At 42.1% G+C, this 11,718-nt stretch overlaps 1 protein-coding gene across 1 annotated transcript; it reads right to left on the bottom strand.

The window, feature by feature from the left end:
• Positions 1 to 4,336: 4,336 nt before the first annotated feature.
• LOC131976103 (uncharacterized) lies at positions 4,337 to 8,797 on the bottom strand. Its single transcript, XM_059339018.1, has 5 exons — positions 8,663 to 8,797; positions 7,477 to 7,549; positions 6,304 to 6,460; positions 4,791 to 4,850; positions 4,337 to 4,629 (listed from the first exon to the last, which is right to left on the bottom strand). The coding sequence occupies exons 1-5, from the start codon at positions 8,737 to 8,739 to the stop codon at positions 4,337 to 4,339; spliced, it is 660 nt and encodes a 219-aa protein (XP_059195001.1). The 5' UTR covers positions 8,740 to 8,797.
• Between the last annotated feature and the right edge of the window lie 2,921 nt (positions 8,798 to 11,718).

The following is an 11,718-nucleotide window of genomic DNA, read 5'->3' as shown; positions in this document are numbered from 1 at the left end:
AATATTTTAAAATATTCAATACTATTAGAGAATACTATAAAATATATAAATGTGTAATTTAAAAGAAAATATAACTATATTTAAATACATATAAAAAATAAGTAATATTCAATAATATTATAAAATATTAAATAATATGAAAGAATATTATACAAAATATTCAAGAAAATATTCAATAATATTAGAGAATATTAGAGACTGATCAGTTGGTTTGAACAAAGCAGTGATTTAAACTCTGTGACCTTTGACCTCAACATGAGTCATCGTCGTCTGATTGGTCGGTTTGGTCACGGTGTCTCTTCAAAATAAAGCGTCTCTGTTCTGTTCAGAGACGCCCGAGGGGACAGGAAGTCCATCAGAGACATTCATCACAAAACTAGAACATTTCTAAATAAATCTCTCATCCGTACATTATTAACTGATGAGAACTTTACAGTTTATTATCTCTACCGGCTCTACAGGCTCTGGTAGCCTAGCAACCAGGGCCAGGTGGCAGCAGCCAATCAGAGCAGAGCGATCGACTGAAATCAGCTGCTGCTGTGACATTTGATGCCACTGAGAGAGAAAAACAGCTGAAAGTATTTTAGTCCAAACCGGAGCTCCTATCAGTGATCCCACTTCACTCTGAGCATCCTCACTTCTTCACTCTGAGCATCCTCAGTTCTTCACTCTGAGCATCCTCAGTTCTTCACTCTGAGCATCCTCAGTTCTTCACTTTGAGCATCCTCAGTTCTTCACTTTGAGCATCCTCAGTTCTTCACTCTGAGCATCCTCAGTTCTTCACTCTGAGCATCCTCAGTTCTTCACTCTGAGCATCCTCAGTTCTTCACTTTGAGCATCCTCAGTTCTTCCTCAACGTCTACATGTGTGTTTAGTGAAGAAAAATGAAGAAATAGTTTTTTAGAGCGATCAGAAGAAACTGGTAGCTCTGCTTTCCTCCAGAAATGTTCCCTCTTTTTCCCATGGAGGTCTATGGGGCTGTGGGTGGTGTTGGTGGATCAAACTAGAACTCTGACAGCTTTACCACACCAATGAGAGGGACAAGACTCATTTTACTACGTTTCTATCTATAAATTATTTCTCTAGAGTGGTATCTGAGGCCTCGAGCGCAGTTTCTCTCTCCCTCTGCACTCTAGAGATGATGTCATCACTCTAGCCTCTCCATAGGGGAACATTAGGGGGATTTTTTGCTGTGTTTATGACGAATAATTAGGTTCCTGCACATCTGAGAGATGTCCTTTTGTGTCTTTTTGGGTCATTTTCTGATCATTTTCTGGGAGGGTTTGGTCATTTTGTGTATTTTTTGGTCATTTTGTGTCTTTTTTGGCAACTTGGTGTCATTTTTTGGTCATTTTGTGTATTTTTTGGCAATTTGGTGTCATTTTTTGATCATTTTGTGTATTTTTTGGCAATTTGGTGTCATTTTTTGGTCATTTTGTGTATTTTTGTCTTTTTCTGATGATGTCATCACTCTAGACTCTCCATAGGGTTACATTGGAGAGATTTTTTGCGGTGTTTTTGCCCAATAATTAAAAAAACTGTTTGTCGAAACCCTTAGAAAAGTCAAACAGACCTGTCATGGCCGAGCCACTCTGGGAGTCGACTGAAGAAACATGGAAGAATAATAAAAAGAAGCGAGCTGCAGAGAATATAGTGACAAACAGTCAAATATTAGAAATATTAGAGACGGCTTTGAACAAAGCAGTGATTTAAACTCTGTGACCTTTGACCTCAACATGAGTCATCGTCGTCTGATTGGTCGGTTTGGTCACGGCGACTCTTCAAAATAAAGCGTCTCTGTTCTGTTCAGAGACGCCCCGCGGGGACAGGAAGTCCATCAGAGACATTCATCACACAATAAAAGCCTCTGAACTCTTCTGTCCCAACAGGCCAATCAGGCGGCGCCCTGCCGCTCAGGCCCCGCCCTCCTGCTGGGATTGGCTGTCCACCTGATCTGGACCTGACAGGGGGCGGAGCTAAGACCAGCTGCAGACAGGTGAGAGCCAATCAGGTTCATCCTCCTGATGTCAATCAGATTAAAGACATAAAATATCATTTAATACAATAAAAAAACCTCAGAAATAATGAATCTGTTTGTTAATGATTTATTATCACAGAGCTGATCAGCATGTCAAATATTACAAACACCTGAATATTAATTAGTCCACAACAACAACAACAACAGCAGCAGCATAAACAAACAGCTGTTTGTCTGTTTTTAAAGTCACATGAAACTGAAAGTCAAATTACTAAAGAAAAGAAACTGAACCATCAAATATTAATGTGGATTTCTATAAACAACAACATATTCATTTGAAAAACTGTTGGATAAACATGATCCGTGTAAATATTATAACTTATTATTACTGTCGTTAAAAGGACTTGAAGGATTCGAAACTGTAGGACTTGGACTTGTCGGTCTTGACTTGAGACGAACTTGTGACTTGCAGAACAATGACTTGGTCCATCCTCTGGTAAATGTACTCATGTATATATATAAATATAAATATATATATATATATATATATATATATATATATATATTTATATTTATATATATATATATATATATTCATATATATATATATATATATATGAATATATATATATATATATATATATATATATTTATATATATATTTTTTTTTTTCAGTATATTTGAGTCTTTGTCTCAGTTTGTGAAATAATGAAACAAATGTTGAAGAAGAAAACTTCAGATTATATTAAATATGAATTCAAATTAACTTTCTTCACTTTGTGTCTTCAAGTTGAACAGAAACAGAAACTCTGAGTGTTTATGAATAATAAATAATAATAATAAACGTTGAGCCGTTCAGTTTTACTGTTTCCTGTAGACGTGTAGAAAACCTCCCTGCGGGGACTCGTTGGGACTCTGACCTTTGACCTCCTGCTTCCTGCCTGTTTACGACTTGGAGTTTTCCGTCGAGTCTCAAAGCGACCAAACATTCATGTGAAAACGTTTCAGTCGTTTAAAACAAGTCTGGAAGAAAAAACGTTAACCTGTGAAAAACTAAAGTAGAATTTTGTTTTTAATTCACAGAACGGTGACCTCTGACCTCTGAGCTGCTGACATCACTTCCTGTCCTCAGAGCGCCTGACTGACACGTTAACCTCACTTTGTTTCATGTGTTTTATATTGATGTTATTGATGTTTATTGATGTTTATTGACGAGTCTCTGCTGCCTCCTGCTGGACACTAACTCACTCTCACCATCACACTCTTTATATCATATTTTATATTTTGATATTATAAAAACCTTTCTGCTGTTGAACGACGACTCATTAACTGTCTGCTGATCGTTGAATCTTCTCACTGATGATATGAAATATTAAAGTCTCTGATCCAGTTTGTGATGGATCCTGTTGGTGCCGAGTGTTTCCTCTGGTAGAACACATCGAGTCACTGATGAACCTCTAGTGACTCGATGGACCATCAGCTCACCTGTCAATCATTTCACAACAACACAAACTCATTTCACTCTTTTATTGACTTGAAATCTAGAAAGTCAACAACAGATGCTTTGATTCTAAATATACAGTCATGGAAAATATGATCAGCCCTCCTTGTTTCCTTCAGGTTCTGGTTCATTTTAATGTCTGGTTCAACTGAAGTTCATTAGTTTAGAAAAACATAATAATAACAACAGAAATATCTGATGAGAGTTTAATTATAGAGACATTTAACATGGATTATTCATCATGATTTTGGTTATTATCAAGAATGTTTCCATGACTGTAGATGTAAAAATGACTAAAAAAGACACAAAATGACCAAAAAATACAGTAACAGCTGATATCTAGACATTTAACATGTTTTTCTTGATACTAACTAAAATAATGATGAATAAAACCATGTTAATGTCAGATATCAGCTCTATAATTAAACTCTTATCAGATATTATTGTTGTTATCATTATATTTGTCCAAACAAATGAACCTTTAGTTGAACCAGACATTAAAATGAACAAGAAACTAAAGAAAACAATGTCTAATAATATTTACCATGACTATTTAAATATAACGCAGATAACGGATCATTATAATAAATTAAAGTAAATACTTTCATCACTGAACAACATCAGTCAGCAGGAAACTTCCTTTAATCAAAAAATAGAGTCAGTAAACACAATCCAGACGTCCCACACACGGCGAGGTCAGTGAAGTACACACGGCTCAACACAAACAGGTTCAGGAACAAACAAACAAACAAACATCCAGGTGAACCTGCTTCAACACACCTGGACTCACCTGAGACCTCAACTAAAGTCAGACTCCATCAGTGACCTCCCGCCAAACTAAACCTGCTGGAACCTCGTCAGACGGGAGGGAAGACGGGCGCCGCCGCCGCCTCGCTCCAGGGCGCCGCCGCCTCGCTCCAGGGCGCCGCCGCCTCGCTCCAGGCCGCCGCCGCCTCGATCCAGGGCGCCGCCGGGCTCGTCTGTCCCGCCTTCGCCATGTAGTCGTCCAGCTGGGCGTCCAGGCGGCTGCGGGACATGGACATGTAGTCGTCCAGCTCCGCGTCCAGCTCGCTCCGGGTCGGGACCTGGGCTCTGCTCAGGCCACGCCCCCTGGAGGCAGTGGCCCCGCCCCTCCGCAGGTGCGTCCGTCCTGCAGGAGAAAGACCAAACAGGTAGTTACTGGAACACCTGGACACTGACAGGTGAGTGTGACAAATGAGTCTGCCAGGTGAGTGACAGGTGAGAGTGACAGGTGAGAGTGACAGGTGAGAGTGACAGGTGAGAGTGACAGGTGTGTGTAGTTTAACTGACCTGCAGGAAGTTTCTTGACGTTTCTCTTCCTCACAAATCGCCTCTGAAGGTTACCTCGCCCTGCACAGGAAGTACACAGGTAACTACAGGTACAGGTGTAACTACAGGTACAGGTCCAGGTGTAACTACAGTTTCAGGTGTAACTACAGGTACAGGTGTAACTACATGTACAGGTGTAACTACATGTACAGGTGTAACTACAGGTACAGGTGTAACTACAGGTTCAGGTCCAGGTGTAACTACAGGTTCAGGTGTAACTACATGTACAGGTGTAACTACAGGTACAGGTGTAACTACAGGTACAGGTGTAACTACATGTACAGGTGTAACTACAGGTACAGGTGTAACTACATGTACAGGTGTAACTACAGGTACAGGTGTAACTACATGTACAGCTTCGGGTGTAACTACATGTACAGGTATAACTACAGGTAAATGTACAGGTGTAACTACAGGTACAGGTATAACTACAGGTAAATGTACAGGTGTAACTACATGTACAGGTATTACTACAGGTAAATGTACAGGTGTAACTACATGTACAGGTATAACTACAGGTAAATGTACAGTTGTAACTACATTTACAGGTATAACTACAGGTAAATGTACAGGTGTAACTACATGTACAGGTATAACTACAGGTAAATGTACAGGTGTAACTACATGTACAGGTATAACTACAGGTAAATGTACAGGTGTAACTACATGTACAGGTGTAACTACATGTACAGGTATAACTACAGGTAAATGTACAGGTGTAACTACATGTACAGGTGTAACTACATGTACAGGTATAACTACAGGTAAATGTACAGGTGTAACTACATGTACAGGTATAACTACAGGTAAATGTACAGGTGTAACTACAGGTACAGGTTCAGGTGTAACTACAGGTACAGGTGTAACTACATGTACAGCTTCAGGTGTAACTACGTGTACAGGTATAACTACAGGTAAATGTACAGGTGTAACTACAGGTACAGGTATAACTACAGGTAAATGTACAGGTGTAACTACATGTACAGGTATAACTACAGGTACAGGTATAACTACAGGTAAATGTACAGGTGTAACTACAGGTACAGGTTCAGGTGTAACTACAGGTACAGGTGTAACTACAGGTACAGGTTCAGGTGTAACTACAGGTACAGGTGTAACTACAGGTACAGGTTCAGGTGTAACTACAGGTACAGGTTCAGGTGTAACTACAGGTACAGGTGTAACTACAGGTTCAGGTGTAACTACCGGTTCAGGTGTAACTGCAGGTACAGGTGTAACTACAGGTACAGGTTCAGGTGTAACTACAGGTACAGGTGTAACTACCGGTACAGGTTCAGGTGTAACTGCAGGTACAGGTGTAACTACAGGGACAGGTGTAACTACAGGTACAGGTATAACTACAGGTAAATGTTCAGGTGTAACTACAGGTTCAGGTGTAACTACAGGTACAGGTTTATCTACAGGTAAATGTACAGGTGTAACTACAGGGACAGGTGTAACTACAGGTACTGACCCCGGTAGGTGGAGATGAAGCCTGTTCTCCATCTGTACTTGTTCCTGAAGCTCCAGAAGCCTCGAAGTCTGTAGGTGGAGAAGCGCCGAGTCACCTGCTGCCAGCCGAGTCGAGTCCACACGCTGCGCCTCGTCTTACACTGACACGAGTCACGAGTCTGAAATCGGTGAACCAGGTGAGTTTAGAGGGTGAGCCAGGTGAGTTTAGAGGGTGAACCAGGTGAGTTTAGGAGGTGAACCAGGTGAGTTTAGGAGGTGAACCAGGTGAGTTTAGAGGGTGAGCCAGGTGAGTTTAGAGGGTGAAGCAGGTGAGTTTAGGAGGTGAACCAGGTGAGTTTAGGAGGTGAACCAGGTGAGTTTAGAGGGTGAGCCAGGTGAGTTTAGAGGGTGAACCAGGTGAGTTTAGGAGGTGAACCAGGCGAGTTTAGAGGGTGAACCAGGTGAGTTTAGGAGGTGAACCAGGCGAGTTTAGAGGGTGAACCAGGTGAGTTTAGAGGGTGAAGCAGGTGAGTTTAGGAGGTGAACCAGGTGAGTTTAGCGAGTGAACCAGGTGAGTTTAGGAGGTGAACCAGGTGAGTTTAGAGGGTGAGCCAGGTGAGTTTAGGAGGTGAACCAGGTGAGTTTAGGAGGTGAACCAGATGAGTTTAGCGAGTGAACCAGGTGAGTTTAGGAGGTGAACCAGGTGAGTTTAGAGGGTGAGCCAGGTGAGTTTAGAGGGTGAGCCAGGTGAGTTTAGGAGGTGGACCAGGTGAGTTTAGGAGGTGGACCAGGTGAGTTTAGAGGGTGAAGCAGGTGAGTTTAGAGGGTGAGCCAGGTGAGTTTAGGAGGTGGACCAGGTGAGTTTAGGAGGTGAAGCAGGTGAGTTTAGGAGGTGGACCAGGTGAGTTTAGAGGGTGAAGCAGGTGAGTTTAGGAGGTGAAGCAGGTGAGTTTAGGAGGTGGACCAGGTGAGTTTAGGAGGTGAACCAGGTGAGTTTAGAGGGTGAGCCAGGTGAGTTTAGGAGGTGGACCAGGTGAGTTTAGGAGGTGAACCAGGTGAGTTTAGAGGGTGAGCCAGGTGAGTTTAGGAGGTGGACCAGGTGAGTTTAGGAGGTGGACCAGGTGAGTTTAGGAGGTGGACCAGGTGAGTTTAGAGGGTGAAGCAGGTGAGTTTAGCGAGTCCGTCTGTGACTCACCAGCAGAAGCACCGCAGAGGAGCCACGCCCCCTCCTGGACCTGGTCCGCTGGTCCACCAGCACCTGAGAGAAGCTTCAGACAGACAGATGGAGAGAGAGACAGACAGACAGACAGACAGACAGACAGACAGACAGATGGAGAGAGAGAAAGACAGACAGACAGACAGACAGACAGACAGATGGAGAGAGAGAGAGACAGACAGACAGACAGACAGATGGAGAGAGAGAGAGACAGACAGACAGACAGACAGACAGACAGATGGAGAGAGAGAGAGACAGACAGACAGACAGACAGACAGACAGATGGAGAGAGAGACAGACAGACAGACAGACAGACAGATGGAGAGAGAGAGAGAGACAGACAGAGAGACAGACAGACAGACAGATGGAGAGAGAGACAGACAGACAGACAGACAGACAGACAGATGGAGAGAGAGAGAGACAGACAGACAGACAGACAGATGGAGAGAGAGAGAGAGAGACAGACAGACAGACAGATGGAGAGAGAGACAGACAGACAGACAGACAGACAGACAGACAGATGGAGAGAGAGAGACAGACAGACAGACAGACAGACAGACAGACAGATGGAGAGAGAGAGAGACAGACAGACAGACAGTATTGTATATTTAGTGTTTCTGGATGAACTGATGACATCATTAGTTGTTTTGATCCTCTTTGTGGTGATTCATGACAAAGAAAGAAACTAAAAATAAAATTCATGTGAAGTGAATTAAATGTGAATTAAAACTTGTTTTCCCAGATGTGATGACCTGTCTGTCTGCCTGCCTGTCTGTCTGTCTGTCTGTCTGTCTGTCTGTCTGTCTGTCTGCCTGTCTGTCTGTCTGTCTGCCTGTCTGTCTGTCTGTCTGCCTGCCTGCCTGTCTGCCTGCCTGCCTGTCTGCCTGCCTGCCTGCCTGTCTGTCTGCCTGTCTGTCTGTCTGTCTGTCTGTCTGTCTGTCTGTCTGTCTGCCTGTCTGTCTGCCTGTCTGTCTGTCTGTCTGTCTGTCTGCCTGTCTGTCTGTCTGTCTGTCTGCCTGCCTGTCTGTCTGTCTGCCTGCCTGTCTGTCTGCCTGTCTGTCTGTCTGTCTGCCTGCCTGTCTGTCTGCCTGCCTGTCTGTCTGTCTGTCTGCCTGTCTGTCTGCCCGTCTGTCTCTCTGTCTGCCTGTCTGTCTGCCTGTCTCACCGCTGGTTGAGGGACACAGTGGAGGTGCTTCTCAGGAACAAGGAGCCTGCTGCTGATGAATCCATCTTCCTCATCATCTCACGAAAACACGGCTGGAAAAACACGCAGCTGGTGGATCTGGTGGATCTAGTGGGTCTGGTGGATCTAGTGGATCAGGTGGATCTAGTGGGTCTGGTGGGTCTGGTGGATCTAGTGGATCTGGTAGATCTGGTGGGTCTGGTGGATCTAGTGGATCTGGTAGATCTGGTGGGTCTGGTGGATCTAGTGGATCTGCTCACCTGCGGCTGATTACCAGACAACCCTCCAGCTGATCTCCGACAGACAGACAGACAGGCAGCAGAAACACCGTTGAAAGTGGTTTTAAAGTGAATACCAGAAGCTTCTCTGATGTTTAAATCAGAGCCGAGTTTAACAGCAGACCTCAGAGTCTCAGGTGGGATGCGGATTTACCTGTAAAGTGTTTTATTTTGGCTGTTTGACTTTAAAGTTTCACTGCTTTAAAAGGGATTCGCCGCAACGCGTGGAAACACGGGCCGGTTACAGCCTCCAGACTGTCTATAAGAAGGTTTAAAGTGAATATTAGAGCTGATCTGTGTTCAAATCAGAGCCGAACTTAAGAGAAGACCTCAGAGTCTCAGGTGGGATGTTCCTGTTTCTATAAAGTCTTTTATTTTGGCTGTTTGACGGTGAAATATCAAAGTTTCACCGTTTTTAAAGGGGATTCGCCGCAACTCACATGTATAGCATTAGCTTAAAACACTGCCTCCTGTTAGCTTCATGTTTACAGTTTATAGTTCGTTACTTCACTAATGTTGTCAGAACTTCTTCATGAAGGCTAAAAAAACTAACTTTACACAAGAGAAACGTTAATTAATCACAAGTTTAAGCGAAGGCTAATGTTAAATTAGCAGCTAATGTGGCTAACTGCCGTTAGCATGTCTCACCTGTAGCTGATTGTTGTTCACACTGAAACTATGACGTCAAAAATACTTTGAATGTTCTCAAATGTCAAAACTCAAAATGTCCAAAAATGTCCCAATAAAACCAATAAAACCAATAAAACCAATAAAACCAAACAGTTCCATCCAACAGCAGCTACAGCATCACATCAGTGTCTGGACCTGCTTATAGATTATATATGTTTATATGATATATATGTTTATATATATTTGTTTATATGATATATATGTTTATATATATTTGTTTATATGATATATATGTTTATATATATTTGTTTATATGATATATATGTTTATATATATTTGTTTATATGATATATATGTTTATATATATTTGTTTATATGATATATATGTTTATAGATTATATTTGTTTATATGATATGTTTATATATTATATATGTTTATATGATATGTTTATATATTATATTTGTTTATATGATATGTTTATATATTATATATGTTTATATGATATGTTTATATATTATATTTGTTTATATGATATGTTTATATATTATATTTGTTTATATGATATATATGTTTATATATATTTGTTTATATGACATATATGTTTATATATATTTGTTTATATGATATATATGTTTATAGCTTATATTTGTTTATATCATATATATGTTTATATATATTTGTTTATATGATATATATGTTTATAGATTATATTTGTTTATATGATATGTTTATATATTATATATGTTTATATGATATGTTTATAATTATATTTGTTTATATGATATGTTTATATATTATATTTGTTTATATGATATGTTTATATGATATGTTTATATATTATATTTGTTTATATGATATGTTCATATATTATATATGTTTATATGATATGTTTATGTATATATTCTAGATGTTTCTATATTCTACATGTTGCTGCAGTCAAAGGTTTTGAATGTTGGTGAGCTTCAGTGTATCCGTGTTGAATGATCCTGATCCTCCAGTCATAAACCATATTACTGTCATTATGAGACATGCTGAGTGTTATTGTTATGACATACAGGTGCATCTCAATCATAATGATTGTGGTTATTATTTTATTTTGACAGTGTTTATTTGATATGGACATAGTTCCATTAGACAGTATTGTGCTGATTCACAACATTTGTCCATAGAGCAATAAAATAATAACAATAACAACAGGAAGACAGACAGGAAGAGAACAAAAGGAAGAGATCTTCAATAAGGAACATGAAAAGACAACAGAGCAAACAGAACGGTTCTATGAAGAACTCTTCATGTGTTCAGTGTTGATGAGACTTTGTTCAGAGCTTCTGCTGGTCCGTGATGGTTTCTGCCTGATGTCTATGGAGACCTCAGGTCCTCAGGTCCTCAGGTCCTCAGGTCCTCAGGTCCACAGGTCCACAGGTCCTCAGGTCCTCAGGTCCACAGGTCCACAGGTCCACAGGTCCTCAGGTCCACAGGTCCACAGGTCCTCAGGTCCTCAGGTCCTCAGGTCCACAGGTCCTCAGGTCCTCAGGTCCTCAGGTCCTCAGGTCCTCAGGTCCACAGGTCCACAGGTCCTCAGGTCCTCAGGTCCACAGGTCCACAGGTCCACAGGTCCTCAGGTCCACAGGTCCACAGGTCCTCAGGTCCTCAGGTCCTCAGGTCCTCAGGTCCTCAGGTCCACAGGTCCTCAGGTCCTCAGGTCCACAGGTCCTCAGGTCCTCAGGTCCTCAGGTCCTCAGGTCCTCAGGTCCACAGGTCCACAGGTCCTCAGGTCCTCAGGTCCACAGGTCCTCAGGTCCACAGGTCCACAGGTCCTCAGGTCCTCAGGTCCACAGGTCCTCAGGTCCTCAGGTCCACAGGTCCACAGGTCCTCAGGTCCACAGGTCCTCAGGTCCACAGGTCCACAGGTCCTCAGGTCCTCAGGTCCTCAGGTCCACAGGTCCTCAGGTCCTCAGGTCCTCAGATCCTCAGGTCCTCAGGTCCACAGGTCCTCAGGTCCTCAGGTCCTCAGGTCCTCAGGTCCACAGGTCCTCAGGTCCTCAGATCCACAGGTCCTCAGGTCCTCAGGTCCACAGGTCCACAGGTCCTCAGGTCCTCAGGTCCACAGGTCCACAGGTCCTCAGGTC

This window comes from Centropristis striata, chromosome 8, assembly GCF_030273125.1.
Source record: "Centropristis striata isolate RG_2023a ecotype Rhode Island chromosome 8, C.striata_1.0, whole genome shotgun sequence".
Taxonomy (NCBI): domain Eukaryota; kingdom Metazoa; phylum Chordata; class Actinopteri; order Perciformes; family Serranidae; genus Centropristis; species Centropristis striata.
This window is presented reverse-complemented; position numbering and strand designations above follow the sequence as displayed.

Excerpts from the sequence above, each read along its gene's own strand:
- LOC131976103 (XM_059339018.1), bottom strand. The coding sequence starts at position 8,739 with ATGATGAGGAAGATGGATTCATCAGCAGCAGGCTCCTTGTTCCTGAGA. Across the intron at positions 6,461-7,476 it reads CCTCTGCGGTGCTTCTGCTG|ACTCGTGACTCGTGTCAGTG; the intron begins GTGAGTCACAGA and ends CACCGATTTCAG. Across the intron at positions 4,630-4,790 it reads CGTCAAGAAACTTCCTGCAG|GACGGACGCACCTGCGGAGG; the intron begins GTCAGTTAAACT and ends TTTCTCCTGCAG.